Raw genomic sequence first — 17527 nt, forward strand, 5'->3', positions numbered from 1 at the left:
AATTGTATTTTCTTAATTACTTTTGTTTGTTTTATCCATTTATTCTCGATTTAAAATTTATTTCCTTATTTAAAAATAATACTGTAATCTTATTAGATGTTGCCAACCCTGGGTTATGTAAATTACTCTCTCCTTCTCACAAATCTGTTTAATTCCTTTGAAGAGTAATAGAACTGAATTTGTAGTGGAATAGAAGGAACTTGTATGTAGTAGACATCTCACGATCACTTCATGTTTGACGTCATTGACAACTCAGCATCTCATTGAGGAAGTGTTATGATCGAAGTGATTCCAGATATTCTGTCCGTTTAAAGAAGCATTTTATAACAGTTTTGTGAAACAGGCTGTAGTTATTTGTTTTTCATTCAGCGGTTTTTTAAGGTTTATTTTATGGTGCGTTACCTTCTGGGGAAAGGAGTTGAGTGAATAACAAAATGTGTAGTCGTCCAAATCTGCCAACTAGAACAATTCTTTTAAAATCGCCAGATTCGAATAAAGTTAGAGAAGTTATTATTACAGAAATAGTAGTTCCTGATAGTTCTAGTAAAAGAGTTTCATTTCTTAACAAAATGGATACGTTACAGTCAAAACAAAGTAAGAAAAGACGTCTGGATCATCTTACCGTGGAAGAAAAGATACTTAGAAAGTGAGTTTATTATGAATTTATTAATCTTGCATAATTTTTGGCCTTTACATCTAACATTTCCTTTATGTAATTTTTTAATATTTCGGAAAGTAAAAGCGTATTTACAAACATTGCATCATCCTTGTAGGAATTCCCTGTGTAATAGCCCAATAAGAACATTTTTGTTGAAATAATTTTGTGTAGTAAATTAACTGAACAAATAAATAACTGTAGATTTCTTTATGAATAAATGCGAATGTCTTGATGACGCTTTATAGCAAGTAACAATAATCATAATTAAATAAAGATTAATTAAAGTATTATATTCTTGAATCAATTCATCAATATGGACATTTTTACTTATCGTCTATATTTAATTGTATTCTCGTTCACTTTTTTTATTTTTAAATAAAGAAACACATTCAGTACCTTATGATATCAGATAACACCATAATTCAAAATATTTAGTAGTCGTGGTGTTAATTGTTTTAAAATTTGGTGAATGACAAACTTCTGAAGTGTTTTATTAAGGTTTACTTTATAATGAATGATTCATTGCTAAATTCACATTTTGAGAGTATGTATTACTGTCAGTTATGCAATATTTATATTCTGGAACTAAGGTTATCTTCCATTAATGTGTATTGCTTCATCTCTTATCAACATTCATTGGACTGTTACATCATCCTCATTCATCCTAATTTTATTTGGTATTGTTATTATTATTAAAGTAACCATTTTGTTTAATAATTTTTATTATTGTGTAGTACCTACTTTCTTTCTTTTTCCTGTTTAATTACCATTCAGGTATTACATATGAGGATGATATGTATGAGTGTAAATGAAGTGTAGTCTAGCATAGTCGCAGTTCGACCATTCCTGAGATGTGTGGTTAATTGAAACCCAACCACCAAAGAACACCCCAGTATCCACGATGTAGTATTCAAATGCATATAAAAGTAATTGTTTTTACTAGGATTTGAATGCTGGAACTCTCGACTTCCAAATCTGCTGATGTGGGAAGATGTGTTCACCACTAGACCAACTCAGTTGGTTGTGTAGTACCTACTACTATTTTTCAACATTACCACATTTGACAGGATCATGTTAATATTTAAGTAAATTTTCTTGATTTAATTATAAATAGTTATAGTAGGAAATTCTTAATTAAAATTCCTGACAGATGTTGATTTTTTGACAGTTGTAAGTTTTGATATTTCTGAAAAATATCATTTAAGATAAAAATTGTTTGTGGATATATTTATTCACTGACATACATAACTGTAATTAAATCCTTGTATATACAAACAAGCATTTTTTGATGAGAACAGTTCACTGTTTTTGACCAAAAATATTTTTTATGTCTTGTCACATGTTTTGTATTTGGACATTCTACTGTCTAGGTTTTTATAAGAAATCATTATCTTATCCCCCATTTCCACTTTTTTTTTTGTTCATTCACCACCAGATACAATATTTATTATAAACAGTAATTTACTGATGAAGTTTTTTCTTGTGACTTGCCCGTAATATTTCCAAAATAAATCTTGGGCCAATAAATGCCATTTTTATTACACATGGTTGCATTTGGAAAAAAAAAAATCATATTTATATGTGTATGATTGTAACTTGTTATAAACAGTACAGAGGGCATCATGATGTCTACAAAAATTATATCGGTCATCCTCAATTTTCTTTGTATTTAGAAACTGAATTACTAAAGAAAATTTAAGTGAACTTATCTGAAATTTAACCTTCTGAAATGTTTCAAAGGTTTCCCCAATGAAACATTTCACCTATTTTTTTTTTGCCATTTTTAAGTAAACATCCAAAATTTAACATTGTGAAACGGTTCACAAGATTTCCCCAGCAAAACATTTCAGCTAAGGTGAAATGTTTCAATCTCTTTACAATAATTTGTAAAGGTCATGAAATGTTGGTTGTTAAACAATAGCAGTGACTGATGGCCATAGATTAACTTTTGAAATAGATGAAAGTTTATTCTCATGCTGGGTGAGTGCTTACTCACCATTAGATGTTGGGGGACAATTGTAGAGAGGGTAGGAAGTGGTTTTAAATCACAATAAGAAACAGTCACTGAAACATTCTGCCAATCTGTTCATTTAGCAAAATATTAAGCCAGGGATCACAGTTATTTTCAGTGAATGGAGAGCATATCGAAAAATCTGATATTTACTAAGACTATGAACCACATGGAATATATTGTCGACCCTACAACTTGTGTTAAAAAGCATGTGAATACTCCAATAAAATTAGAGTGTGGCACAAGCAGAGCACTTACAGAATAATGTGTCACTCACGTGATAACACTATATTACGATGACAGTTTATTTGAACAAATGCTTGCAGACATAGTATTGTAATCTCACAATGAAGGTAAGTTGATGATAATTTGTTAATTTATATTTTGTGAACTAAAGAAGTAGCATGATCTAAAATGTAAAAGTATGTACTACGTAAAATAATTCATTTCTTAACATATAACCAGACAGATCCCCAATTTTTATAAAAATTTAACCATTTTACTTAAGAAAGTTTATCCTTATACATGAATGGAAAGTATGTCTTCATGAACGTGTATTTAGAGAAAGCCCCTTTGTTGTTATTTTTTGCAAACTTATTTTGTATATTTTATTACATAGTAAAATAAATATAAAGTTTGTATTTAATAAGTTTGGTCTTAAATTTAAATAGTTTATTTATGCATGTGCTTTAATTTTGGAATTCTTATTGGTTAATCACTCTGTTCTTTTGTGTTTTTATTATTACTTTGTTTTTCCATTTTATAAAATAACACTGTTTTACAGTTTCATTTTAGGGGTATTCCATTTTAATTCAACAAATTTTCAATACTTTTATTGCATCACTATTTTTTATTTTGATGATATGTGGTGTATAACTTCCCACCTTGTAGTAGCCAAAATATATTTTTTTTATAAATTTAAAAAAAAAATTTCCTGAGTAGTAGACTATTTTGTAACTTGCCAACAGGTAAAAATAGCTATTTTCGTCACTTTCTATGAGCTGCAGCATTCTTATTTTACATCGTACAGCGTGTCAAAAAGAACTTTTTGGAAAGAGTAAAGATGGAACTTCATTTTAGTGTACTCAAAATTCAATTTGTTACATAACCAAATATTGTAATGTTTACTGAAGTTACGTTTACAAATTGTTGTTATTAAAATTTTGTTACGAAAATAAATAATGAGCGTAGGGTAACAGGGCTGTTTATTACCTTTTAACTAGGTACTAGTAGTACTTATAAAAAAAAAAATTGGACTGTTACTGAGTATGCTTCATTAAAAAAAATTGCCACCAAATCATAAGATTTTGAAAATGCCTCATTTTTGGGGCCCAAAAATCACATGCGGGACAGGTGGCAAAAATCTGAAATGTTTACAGCAGTAAGTACTTTATATGTACTTCAAAACCTTATAAAGTTTATTTTGTTACTCAAAGGGGTTGAAGAGTAACAAAAGGGGTGGGGTTGAAGCCATCAAAACCACTAAAAAACACTTCTCCTTCTAACCGTGAACAACGTATCCAAAAAATTCACAGCACGTATTTTTTCAGATAATGTAGGCCTACTATACAAAATATTTTGATATGTCTATAATGAGATAGCTTATATTCTGGAGTTACTGTTTTGATTTCAATGTGATTTGTTGTATTTTTGCTAGTGTTAATACTGTGGTTAGCTAATGTACATATGTTTATAAAATAATTTTATTAGCAGTGAACTTCTCTTTTATGCGATATCTTTTATTTTTAATTTTATTAATTAGAGAAATTTTTTTTTAGCTGCAGAGAAACTGGGATAAGACAAAGTGAGATGCAATTGGTAGTTTTATAATTTATACTAACTGTATTGTTATTGTAAGAAACCTTGCAATTTATAAAAACTGATTATGGAGTGTTCAATTGGCATTCACACTGAAACAGTATGTCATAAACTGGCTCCAATAGATCTTTAGTATTGCACAATATTTTAGAGTTTACTGAATAGCAAATAACATTGATATCTTTTAAGAAGTGGATGTACTGAAACAAAAAAATATCTGTACTTTTCATAAAACCGAATATATTCATATTAATGGGAAAAGTTGTTCTGACCCATTTAGCTGTCACACTAAACCGGTTAAGAAATTTCTTTGAAAAATATCTTTGACATTTTCAACAAGCAAATCAAATTTAAAATTAATTCCTACCAGAGCACTGTGTACAAAATGCTTAAACAAAATACAAAAACCAAAGATGATACAGAAAGTAAATCGGAATGTCAAGATATATTTGAGCCTTAATGTGTTATAGTCGAGTAGGTGAATAAAGCTTGTTCAGCACTTGGCATTTCCCCCATTAAGGTTCAAAAATATCAAGCAGCGCAAAGGAATCAATTTAAAAAAATAAAGTTACAGAAATAGTTGAGTCAATTACAATTAAATTAAACGATTCCTTTGATTTAAATATTATACAGAAGAAACCAGTTTAGTACCCAAAATTATGCTGATTTAGTTAGGGAATATGAAGAATTAATAATTAAAATAAAGGATAAAGAAAACAGTTGCATAAACCCAGGAAAAATTTAGTATTTTGAGTTTATTACCAAGCAGGTGGAGCATTAAAAAGATTCAAAATGAGTTAAGTGTGAGTCAGTATTTAGCTTTTCAATCTAAACAATTAGTTAAAAAAAGTGGAATTGATGCCAGGCAAGAAGGACTGTGTCTCTGTAAGACAAGCTGACAGGAAGAAAATTAATATTCAAAAAAGACTTATGTAAATTAAAAGAATTGTACATAACCTTCAAAGAAAAACAATTTAAAAACTGGTTTTTCAAAATTTGCGGATTTAAGACCTAAATTTTGTGTTCTGGTTGGTGGGTAAGGTACTCACTCTGTGTCTGTGTGTCACCCACCAAAATATAAAACTCATGTTATCTGCTCTAAAAATGGAATTTGATTATAAAATTCTCCTTTCAACCATGGTATGTGATATAGAAAATGAAACGTACATGCTGTCACAGTGTGAAAAATGTTCAGGCACTAATGAAGTGCTCATATTACTGCAAGAGAACTGGGATGATTTTGATTCTGAAATTATCTTCAAACAGTGGGTTTCTGTTGACCGTTGTCAACTAACTACACATTCTTCCATTTGAAGAGTACTTAGATAAATTTACTGAAAATTTAAATAATCTAAAAAGACATCATTTTGTTGCAAAGAAACAAGCTAATTTCCTCAACATTAAAAAGGAAAACTTGGAGGGTGATTGTATTGTAATGGGAGACTTCTCTCAAAATTTTCCTTTTGTAATACAGGGTGAAGTCCAGTCATATTACTGGTCAAAAACTTATGTCACAATACTTCCATTTCTCATGTATTTTAAAAAAGAAGGAAAATTACAAATCCAAAGCTACTGTGTGATAGTGAGTACTTGAAGCACAATACTACATCGTTCTTCTGTTTCCAAAAGGAAGTTATAAATAAAATAAGAACACTGTTACCATAAACAATTATTTTATTTTTCTGATGGCTCCTGGGCCCAGTATAAAAACAAAACAAAAATCACATATTTGTGCTACCATCAAGAAGATTTTGAAATCGCAGCTGAATGGCATTTTTGCCTCATACCATGGAAAAGGACCATATGATGGTATTGGTGGAACTGTAAAAAGGACTGTGACTAAAGCAAGCCTTCAAAGGACAGTCAACAATCAAATTGTTACATCACCTGAAATGTACAATTATTGCAAAGACAATATTAAAAATATAAAATTTACTTTCCAAATAGCTCTTTTTGATCCTCTGTATGATTAAAATAAGAATGCTACAGCTTATGGAAAAAGTAATGAAAATGGCTGTTTTTACTTGTTGGTGAGTTAGAAAGTAGTCTATTACTCAAGAAAAAAATTTTTTAAAAATGTAAAAAAATATTTTTTAGCACCACAAGGTGGTTAGTTCATCATATATCAAATATGATGAAAATCAAAATAGTGATGAACTGAACATTTGTTGAATTAAATTGGAATACCCCTTTAACATGTTAATTATAATTGATGAAACTATCACATTAGTGCGAAGTATATTTGAAAATTATACTCACTCTTTCCCATTTTCCTTCTCTCCTGAATGTTGTATTTTCTAAATAAACTATCTGAGACCTATGTAAAATAATTATATTAAAATATAGAGAATAATATACTATTGACTTTGTATTAGTTATATTGTAAAATAGAAAACAAAGCAACATGAGGAAAGGAAAGAATCAGATGGTGTTATTTTAACTGCTAAATAATATAAAATTAAATCAAAAATAAAAATTAACTGTTTGCATATAAGTTAAGTTTATATATACCAACATATATATTGTTCATTGTGTGAATAATGTTTTTACTTTAAAACAGTTTTTTTTTCTTAGGAAATTAAAAAACAGAGAAGCTGCACAAACTTCACGTGACAGGAAAAAAGCTCGTATGGATGAATTGGAAGCCACAGTTAAAAGATTAACACAAGAGGTATAGTTTTAAAATTTTGTGTTAGAGTAATCATGACAATAAGAATCCTTTTAAAAATCTGAACTGTATTATAAATGCAGAGTGTTTGTTAGTTTGGGCAATCTGAAGAACTGTTCAAGGGATTTGAATTTTTCAGTGTTTAAAAGCCTAAATAATATATTTATTCATAAATAATGTAAGCAAATAGTAATTATATTACTGCTACTAACATCCAGCTAATTCCCCCTCTCTTATAAGGATCTTCATGATGATTCGATTAGTATTATTTAAATGAGTGAGCTATAAGAAATAATCATCATTATCCACCAAACTGAGGGATGTGATCTTAGATCAATAGATTAAGTGTGGCAATCATGCAACCCCCCCCCCCACACAACAGTACACCATTTTCAAAAGTTGAAGTTATGCAATTTATAAAATTAAAAAAATTATATATTTTTTTTAATTTATGGAATCTCTCCATCAATGTATCTATTAAGTTATTTTAGCAAAAGTTTTAACAAAATTTATTTTAAGCATTAAAAATTTGAAATTGTGAAAAAAAATTCATTTTGGGGCACTCATACTGAAAGGAAGCATTTGGGTAAAATTAGTTTTTTTTTTTTTATGAAGATAATTCCTAAATGGTCATAATAAATCTAAAAAATTACTTTTTAGAATTTAAAAAAAATATTAAGATAAGCCATTATTCTAAATAAAATAAATTGTAATTTTCTTTGAAAGGGTGACAATTTTTGGCTTATTTTTCTCTTTTCAAGTAGTATTAAAGAATAAGGGTTATCAAAAAATTAGATTTGTTTTGTTCGCAATGGGTTACTTGAAATAAATGTTAAATAAAAAGTTTTCTCACAATTTAAAAAAATATTTTTTGTTACCACAGACCATTGGAGTAGATTTGGTAAAAATATTTGACAGTAATTTGAAGGCCTGTTGATGTAGAAAATACAGATATAAAAACTCCCATTAACTCCTTTTCATGATAAAGCTAAAAAATAAAAAAATAAATTAAATAACATTTTTTTGTTAATTTGTGATCTTGATAAAAAAAACCGTAATCTTTTGTAAGAAAACATTTTGCAAGTAAAATGTAAGTGCTCCAGTAAAGATTGAAATTTTATTTAAATCAAAACACACCCATCCCTTTCCCATTTTTGTGAAAATTAAATCGTTATTTACCCCCGAAGGTCTACCAAGTTTGAAAAAAATTGCGCAGTTTGGTCCAGAGTATTGGAATGAAAAATGTGTTTGCAGATTATTTACAATTTATTTAAATTTTTTTCATACTTAAGGCATAACTCTTAAAAAAATTTTTTTTTTTTAGATTCTTTTTTGAGCAACCTATATACTGCCACGTGTTTGTGGCTTGATCAGGATACTGAGAGATTAACAATTTAAGAATTTTTATATAATTACAATTTATTAGTTTCAGAACATAAGTAAAATAAGACAAATCAATAATAATAATAATGATGACAGTAATAGTAATAATATTAAATGACAATAATAAACAAATAATAACAATAGTAATCACAACCACAACAATAATAATAAATGTCAAAAATAATAAACAGTGATTACATACAAAACAGAATTTAAAGTAATAATCAAGATTTATTTACAGGTAGTTAAATATTGAAAAGTAGAATTCAGTCCCATTGACAAAAAACATTATCATGACTGCTAACATTTACACCTTTAACAAATTGGTATTGTATTACTATGAAGAGAAGATTAGTCTAAAGTTCTTTTACTACAAATACCTTTACTTTTTAACAAATAAAACTACCCTAACAATTTATGAATGAGTTCAGTACTTATATCTCTTTTACTAATTGTGTAACAGTAACTCGCCGAACAATTTCCACTGTCTACGCTGGAATGCTTGTGATGTCACGTCCAACACTACCCTGCACCCTGCAGTACTAAACGTTGACAGATAATGCCGTCTTACAATCGTGCTGGACACAACCAGCAATATGCATATACTTTTTTTTCTTTTTCCTGTTTAGCCTCCGGTAACTACCGTTTAGATAATTATTCAGAGGATTAATACTTTTATAAGTGAATTTTGTTCTTATAAGGTGATTTTCAAAGCCCAATGATTTTGTATATATATATATATATATATATACACGGGGGGTTTCATAATGTTCTTAGGAGTTACAAATATTCAGTACAAAAAAAGTATTTCACTTACCTAAATGAAAGTTGTACAAGGTGATGCAGGGATTCAAACAGTTTTTGTTAAAGTCTATAAGTGTTCAATATATGCTCCTCTGGTGACACGGCACACATCAACATGAAAATCTAGCTCTTGCCAAACTCGTTCTAACATGTCATTTTCGATAGAGTTGATCTTCTTTCTTTTCCTGTTTAGCCTCCAGTAACTACCATTCAGATAATACTTCAGAGGATGAATGAGGATATGTATGAGTGTAAATGAAGTGTAGTCTTGTACATTCTCAGTTCGACCATTCCTGAGATATGTGGTTAATTGAAACCCAACCACCAAAGGACACCAGTATCCACGATCTAGTATTCAAATCCATGTAAAAATAACTGGCTTTTACTAGGACTTGAACGCTGTAACTCTTGACTTCCAAATCAGCTGATTTGGGAAGACGCGTTAACCACTAGACCAACACGGTAATATGCCTATACTTGCCTCTTCAAAACTGAACTCAACTTCCTTGTAGTATTTATACTCTTATCCTCTTTACACTGTACTCAGATGAAAGCAGTACTGGTTCAGTTGTTATTATGCCAGAGATAGTTCTATAACGATTGTTGTATTCACATTTTATTAAATGTGGCAATTATTTAAAGATTAAGTTGTATCTATTTCTTTGCTATTCTGATGTCCTGTTTTTTATTTAGTTAAAATAATAAATTATAACTTGCCATTGTTTTATAATAATAACAGTATACAAATATATATTATCTATACATTAGACTGATTTAAAAACAGAATGTTAATGAAATATCTGTATTAAAAGTTGGAAGAAATACAATTTTATAATCAGTATGTGGTGTTTCTGAGTTTAATAATATTTATTGCATAATTAAATTTAAAAAAATATTGCTAAAGAGTGTTAAAGGACATTACATACAAAAATCTTGTGGTGGTCTATTATAAGAAGGTATTGTACTGTTTCATCAGATTCACTTGAAAAAATACGTTTTGCCAAATCTCATCTTTGCCAAAATTTGTCATTGGCTTAGCTAATGACAAAAGGTTAAAGAAACGTCCTAAAATAATATATTACCGATTTAATATCAGTGGATGTTGGTGGTCTGTAGTTTAAAAAACCATTGTGTTTAAGCATCATGAAAAGTAATTCTTTTGAAATAGAACAAATTATGAATTAGATGTTGCATATCTGTTGATCTCATTGTATTTAGGCTAATGAACTCATTATATACGTGCTATGTATTATCAGTAATAATTACATCAATTCTGTATTACCAATAATTATTGTTTTACAGTTTTATGTTTATTGCAGTATAAATTCTGTAATTACTTGCAGAAATTAATGATGTAAACACATGTTGATAGATTTTATAAAGCAGGTTAAATTTAATCGTAAATTTAATTTGATGTTAAAAAATTAAATTTTTTTATGCGATTCATTAAACTAATTACATTTAATCCATTAAATTAATTTTACAGAAAGAAATGTAGAATATTCAAAAATCTGTTATAAAATATGTACTTCAAAGAGAAAATCTTTTTCATACTATGTTCCCAACTCGCAAGCTTTATGTGAATTAATTTAAAAAAATAAAATATCCAATTTGTGTCACAGTGATGTTATTACAATTATTTGTGCTCATAACTTGTTTTGTTTTCTAATTGTTATATTTTTTTTTTCTTATTCTTAGAATGAAAGGCTATGTGAAAATATGCTGAGTCTACGGGACGAGAGAGATACATTAGCAAAGGAGAACACCATTTTACATGAGGAATTGTGGAGGTTGCGTGTCGAGGGGGCTGCAGCCGCCGGACCTGCAGTGTCCTCTTACCCTCTGCCGAAGGGAACAGCAGCCCCATGGGCACGCCACTTTCCATTCCTCATAGCCATGAATCCCAAATCCAACCTGAACCTCAATTCAACATCCATTCTGATACTCCTTCAACTGTTCCTTCATCTCCTTTGCCAGATTTATTTGATCTCAACAGTTGGTTCTCCGAATGTTGTGATTCTAATTTGGAAGAATTGGAAGATTTTGCCAACTCATTGTATAAAGAGGCATTATCATGTGAGGTGAGAAGATATGAACATTTAAATAATATATGTGCTCATATTTGAAAAGTTGCTAGTGATATTAACTCAGAAGTGTAAATAAATATTTTTATTTTTGTTTTTGTTTAGTAAGTTTGAAAGGTCACATATATTTTTTAAATCTACCTTAAAATAATAATTAATTAAATTGTTTTTATTACTAATTTTCAGTAATAAAAATATTTTTATCAAAAAAATTACTGAGTTAGTTTACCAAATGTCATCTTCATTTTTGCAAAATGCACTGCTGTATGATGTTGCAAATTCTAGTTAGATCTAAGTAATGTGCCTTTTGTAATTACTCATTAGTATGTATAATACTGAATGTCTAACTAATCTGTTTTCGGTACTTACGTATTAACACCACTGCAGCTACAGCTTAACAGGAGTATTTTGATTATTTAAATAATAAATAATTGCAATAATTACTGAATTTATTAAATAAATACTCAAAAGATTACGGTGTTAATTAGTCAAGGTTAGCGAGCATAGGTTAAGTTTGGTTAAATTATATTTATAAAATAAATAAATATAAATAACCATATATTAAAATTAATAAAGAGACTGTTCATTTTTCACCGAAATCCGATTGACTACTTTGTTTTTAAATAAAGCTGTAGCTGCGGTGGCGTTAATTTTGTATTGCCTGTTAAAATAATTATTTTAATACAAATTGAATAATTATAATTTATTTATTATTTTTATTACAGGGAAAATAGGTACTACCACCTTTAATATTTTTTTTTTTTTTATTGGTAATAAAATAAATAGTTATATATGACTGTAAAATAAAATGTTACTGTTAAGAACAACAGTAATCAGTTTGACAAATTTGCATTCTTTTTCATTTAAAAACTTCTTTGTAACATTAGAATATAATTCCAACATACAAGGCTATATGTTTAATGAAGTAGTTTTCATAGATCAGATTAAATAAAACTGGCAGGAGTTTTCCTTTTGATGGGAATTTGCTAATAAAAACAATTAATGATTCATAACGATGCTATCTTCCAGGTGGTGTTGGATTCGTTTCCCAGTAAAGATCTGACTTTTTTTTAAAGTTTGGTCTTCCTTGTTAAAATAAATTTAAAAGTGTACGTGATGTAATAAAAAGTAGATTAAAAAGTGTAAATCAGATAATTATTAAGTATTAATCTAGGTAAATGTATGCATTAATTTTGGTCAAATATTTAACTGTTTTTATTCTATTTTATAGAAGTCATATTATCTTATGAAATCTTCATATCACTAGTTTTACACCACTTAGCTTTTCCGCTTAAAATATATACCAGAGTGAAAAATCCCTTTGTGCTAATAATTATAATATCTTTTTTTTCCACAAATTATGCAAGATAAGAGAAACCGTACTATTATTATAAAAAAAACCTCAATTCATTGGTTTACAATTAGTATGGTTACTGGATTTTTGGTAATTACGATTGGCAGTATGTATACACCAGTTTCTTTAGTTACAAATTATCATGCCAGCAAGAGTTGTTGGGTATATCACTTGCATGAAACTTCAAAAATAGTTAAAAAATACTTTTAAAATAATTCTTTTTAATCATTCATGAAAAATTACAATAATCATGTTGGTGGCTCTTACCTTTTATAATGAAATGTTTCTAAAGTAGACATTCTTATTTGTGAATAAACACATGTACATATGGAAATGTGTTTTTTATAAATTGAAAATTAAATATGCTCAAAAACTGTTTTCAAGTGTTTTACTTAAAATCTAAAATTACAATTGATTTTAATTATTAAAAATTCATCATCAGTGAATACTAAGGAAAATTTTATAAAAAAAGAAGTAAATAAATGACAAAAAAATCCCTTTTCGCATGCCAGAAGGCAGAGGTAGATTTCACCAGTGCTAAGTAGGGGATAAAAAAGATTTCCACCTCAAAGTTAAGAAAAACTTCAAATTTACTCAATACAACAATAGTTGCATGTGAAAAAAAGTTTCACATGTTTAGCATATGACAAGCCCCATCTTAAAATTCCAGCAACATTTTGGTCATCCCTTGCCTTAAGGGTTGGTCATATCAAAAATTGTTTCAGACAAAAGTTTTAGGTAATGTTTAGAGGACTAACGACCACTTAAAACCGATTTGATACTGTGCCTATAAAGAGAGGTGTGTTTTTTTGTCTTTGAAACAATTTTTCCACCCCTGGGTCAACGGTTGGTGATATCAAAAAACTTTACTTAGATAAGTTTTAGGCCCTTATCCACATAATAGTAGGAACGTTAAACAAATTAGATACTTTACTTAATAAGAAAGCTGTAGTGATTTTTTTTTTAAAGCCCTCCATTTCCATCCCCATGGTCTGATTTTACCCATTAACGAACTCAACTGAGATTTTGGGTCATTATATTTTATGTAGCAATTTGAAATTGATAGGTGCAAAATTATGGCAGTTTTCGTGTCCACAAGAAAGTGAAATATATATATAAACTTTTGAACTGATGGTGGTTTTGGGGTCTGAGAGATGTGAAATGTGAGTAAGATATGTCAAAATTTTTCGGAAGTCGAATTGGTGGTACCCATTACAATAGGTAGCTTTCTTATGAAATCTACCTAAAAAGAAACAGGAAGTTGTAATTGACAAATAAGTAGTTTATACAACTCTAATACAGTTTTTACGACTCTAATACATTGATTGTATTATTTTTACTATTAAAATATATTGAATCAATTAATGATAAGGATTTATTATTTAATATAACAGTAAAAATTAGAAAAATTTTCCTCTGGCCAACTACAGATTACATTTAACACTTTTCTTATGGACTTTATTTCTTGCCAGTGATCTTTTTAAGTCTCTTACTACCCTTTTGTGATTTGTATAAAGTGTGTCAATCTTCATAGGACCAAATATTTTCTTTAAAAATCTCTTTATTTCTTTTTAAAGGATTTTTAGATTATTGTCAAACATTCTCCTGTGTGCAGTGGTTCTGAAAGAATCGCCTTGTTCAAATGCCTTAGTTTTGCATTTATAGAGAAAGATTTTTTGTTGTGCATGTTTTGTGCTAGACAATAGGTCAATTCAATTTTCTTTCCTCAATTTCTTAGAGCTATTTTTTCTTGGCCACTCAATTTTTTAATTGCTCCTATGTATTTAAACCTTTACATTTTCTATTTTTCCATTTTTGGTTTAAAGTTAGAACACTCTTGATATTTGTCATATATTGTTTTTTAAAAGGTATTTTTAGGCCTATTCGTTTGAATGTTCTTGTGATAAGTTTATATGTTGTGTTACTATTTTGGGACATTCAACAAGGTAAACCTTCAGGTTTACTGTTCTGTTTTTCACATTTTTTCTCCACTCGCAGATAACTTTTTCTTAGAAACATTTGAAAAGTATGTTTGAGAGAGCTCATTATCCTGACTCCTGTTGTATGGAAAGGATTTGAAATTTTATTCAAAAAATTTAACTTATAGAAGTTGTGGTTGTTAGTGTTTCTCTTTCAAAAAGCATTGTTGATGTATAGATGAGTATCAACAAATATTTTTATTTTTTCCTTTCTGTTGTAAAAGATGACTGTTAAAGATATTTGTTTTATGTGTTTCTTAAGTACTTTCATAGCTCCTTATACATACATATAAGTATACTTTTATTTTCATTTTTCAGCAATCAGAATCACAAAAAAAAGCCGTGGTGGGGTCGTTTTCAGAAAGCGTGGAATCCAAGAGACAAAATGCTGATATTACCAGGATATCAGTTGTCACAGAAAATGCTAAAAACTGTCAGCTAAAAATAAAAGAAGAAGTAGAAGAACAAGTGATGAGTTTATCTTCATCATCCACTCCATATATAGATGCATCATCAGGTGTTATCGTGTTATGTCCACAAATAGTTAATGCAGATGATAGTTCTGATGGTAATAATTTTATTATTATTGAAGATGCTGTTGAAGAAGTTTGCTGTACTTCAGATTATGAAGATGTTAATACATCTTCCATCTCTTCATCTGATGGGAATTCATCTTGTGAATCAGAAGGAAGTGAAATTATTTCCTTTTTGTCTGTTAATTCACCACATTCAACAAAAGTTGAAGAAGAAACAAATTCAGATCATGGTTATGAATCTGTAGATTCACCATGCAGTGAACCCGATCAGTTAAGACAACTTTTTCCTGAATTATGGTAGAAATTTATTTGAACATTTATAGTAAATTTTAAATTTTAGTAAAATGTATTTCTTAATAAGAAATCTTTTATTAACAATTATAAAAGATTATTAAATACTTAACATTAATTATTTCCCAAACATCACATTAGTTCTATTTGGTTTGTGTACAATGTGTTTTATTAATTATTATTTTTGTAAGTATATTGAGTTCTTAGTAAAATTCTTTTAGGATAATATACTGTATTTATTTGTGTGTAAATAATAATACAATATATTTGCAGATATAACAAATATTTGGTTTAGAGAATTATTTTAAGAATTAAAAAATTCAGGATGTTGAAAAAACTATATATGTTTAATGTATAATAATTATTTTTAAGGAAATTACTTTTCTTTTGTTTCAATTAAATTCTCGTTAAGAATTGATTGTTGTTCATCATATATTGAATTTCTAAGTTTTATTTTTATTAATGTATTAAAAGATTTACAGAAAAAACTGATGTTTTAAACATACTGATTTGGGTTCATAATATAATTTAATAAACTTGGGTCACATTTTGTTTATATAATATAGATTAAAGTGATAGACCTGTGGTTTTAAATATTAATCATTTGTAATTGAATATATTCATAATATTTCTTACATAGGTTTTAAAATCTTTTGTATATACTATTAATAAAAATACAAGTTTTTTAACACTTTCATAAAGTGTTACCACAGTTCTTTTTTTAATTAGTTGTTAATCTACATTTTTTATTAGTTAGATTTTTATTTCAGTAGTTTATTTTAACTGTTAAATTGTTAGTTTTTTTTTTTTTTATAAAGTATACGTGGCTTCCTTCTGATAATAAATTGAAAAGTAAGTTTGTAAATTTAGTTATTTTAGATTTTCTTTTTTTAAGTTTTTATGTATGTATATTTTACATGATTCTATTTTATTTTTAATAAAATAACTTTTTGTACTAAATTGCATTCCAGCATTGTAAAATTTAAAATTACTGAATTCACATGTTCTTCTGCAGAGTATTTATTAATAAATTAATAACTACTATTTTATTTTATTTTTGTGTTAAATCCTTCTATCATGCCAGCCACTGGATTTAATTTTGAATTTATACAAATACCATTCCCATAATATCTCTTAATTTTTAGGGAAAAGATTTGCATTTAAATGCATTTGAAAGTCGTGTATCAGAAATATTTATAAAGAACTTTAGGGAAATGACTACTGTTAACATTTTAATCAAAATGTTTTTAACAAAACGTAAAAGATACAGCCGGTAGTTAATAGACAACAAATTTTGACTTTTTATATTTATCATCATATTGTTTCATCTAGTTTGACATACAATATTATTGCATTTGCAAATTATTCTAACTCTTATCCAGCTTGAAAGCATAGTTAGTTGTAAAATAATGATTTATGGATAGTTATGAATTATTGTACTAATTGGTTACCTGGTAAAATTTGGTTGTATTTACTTACTCTTCTTATAAGTAAATACCGCAAAAATTATTTTATAATTATATAAATACTATTAAATAAGTAAAATATTAGAAAAAAATTGTACGCATATTAATTAAATATAACCACTACAGTTAATTTTTAGAAAATTCAATATTTAAGTATAAAACAAAAATTATATATATATATATATATATATATATATATATATATATATATATATATATATATATATATATATATTAATTTAGGTATTAAAATTTCTTGAATGGTTCTTTCAATATGGGTATTAATCTTATCTGTATGTGAACAGTTGAAGATAAATTTATGACATCATTGACTTTTTTAAATAAATTTTTTTTTCTGCAATCTTGTTCCAATAAATTACATCTTATTTTTTGTTAGTGTTTCAAGCATAAGCCACAATAGTAATTACTGAAATAACATTGTACACGAGTTATATATATATTATATCTACAAGTG

The 17527-nt window shown here is 27.8% G+C and overlaps 1 protein-coding gene across 1 annotated transcript; it reads left to right on the forward strand.

Moving 5' to 3' along the window:
* The first annotated feature begins 179 nt into the window (after window positions 1-179).
* Window positions 180-16630, forward strand: Xbp1 (X box binding protein 1). The gene is given in 5 exon segments (XM_075364818.1): window positions 180-646; window positions 7062-7158; window positions 11041-11262; window positions 11265-11423; window positions 15078-16630. Coding segments are annotated over 5 exon segments (1209 nt in total). The 5' UTR covers window positions 180-434; the 3' UTR covers window positions 15597-16630.
* Window positions 16631-17527: the final 897 nt, after the last annotated feature.

This window comes from Lycorma delicatula, chromosome 4 (genome assembly GCF_047948215.1).
Source record: "Lycorma delicatula isolate Av1 chromosome 4, ASM4794821v1, whole genome shotgun sequence".
NCBI classification, from domain to species: domain Eukaryota; kingdom Metazoa; phylum Arthropoda; class Insecta; order Hemiptera; family Fulgoridae; genus Lycorma; species Lycorma delicatula.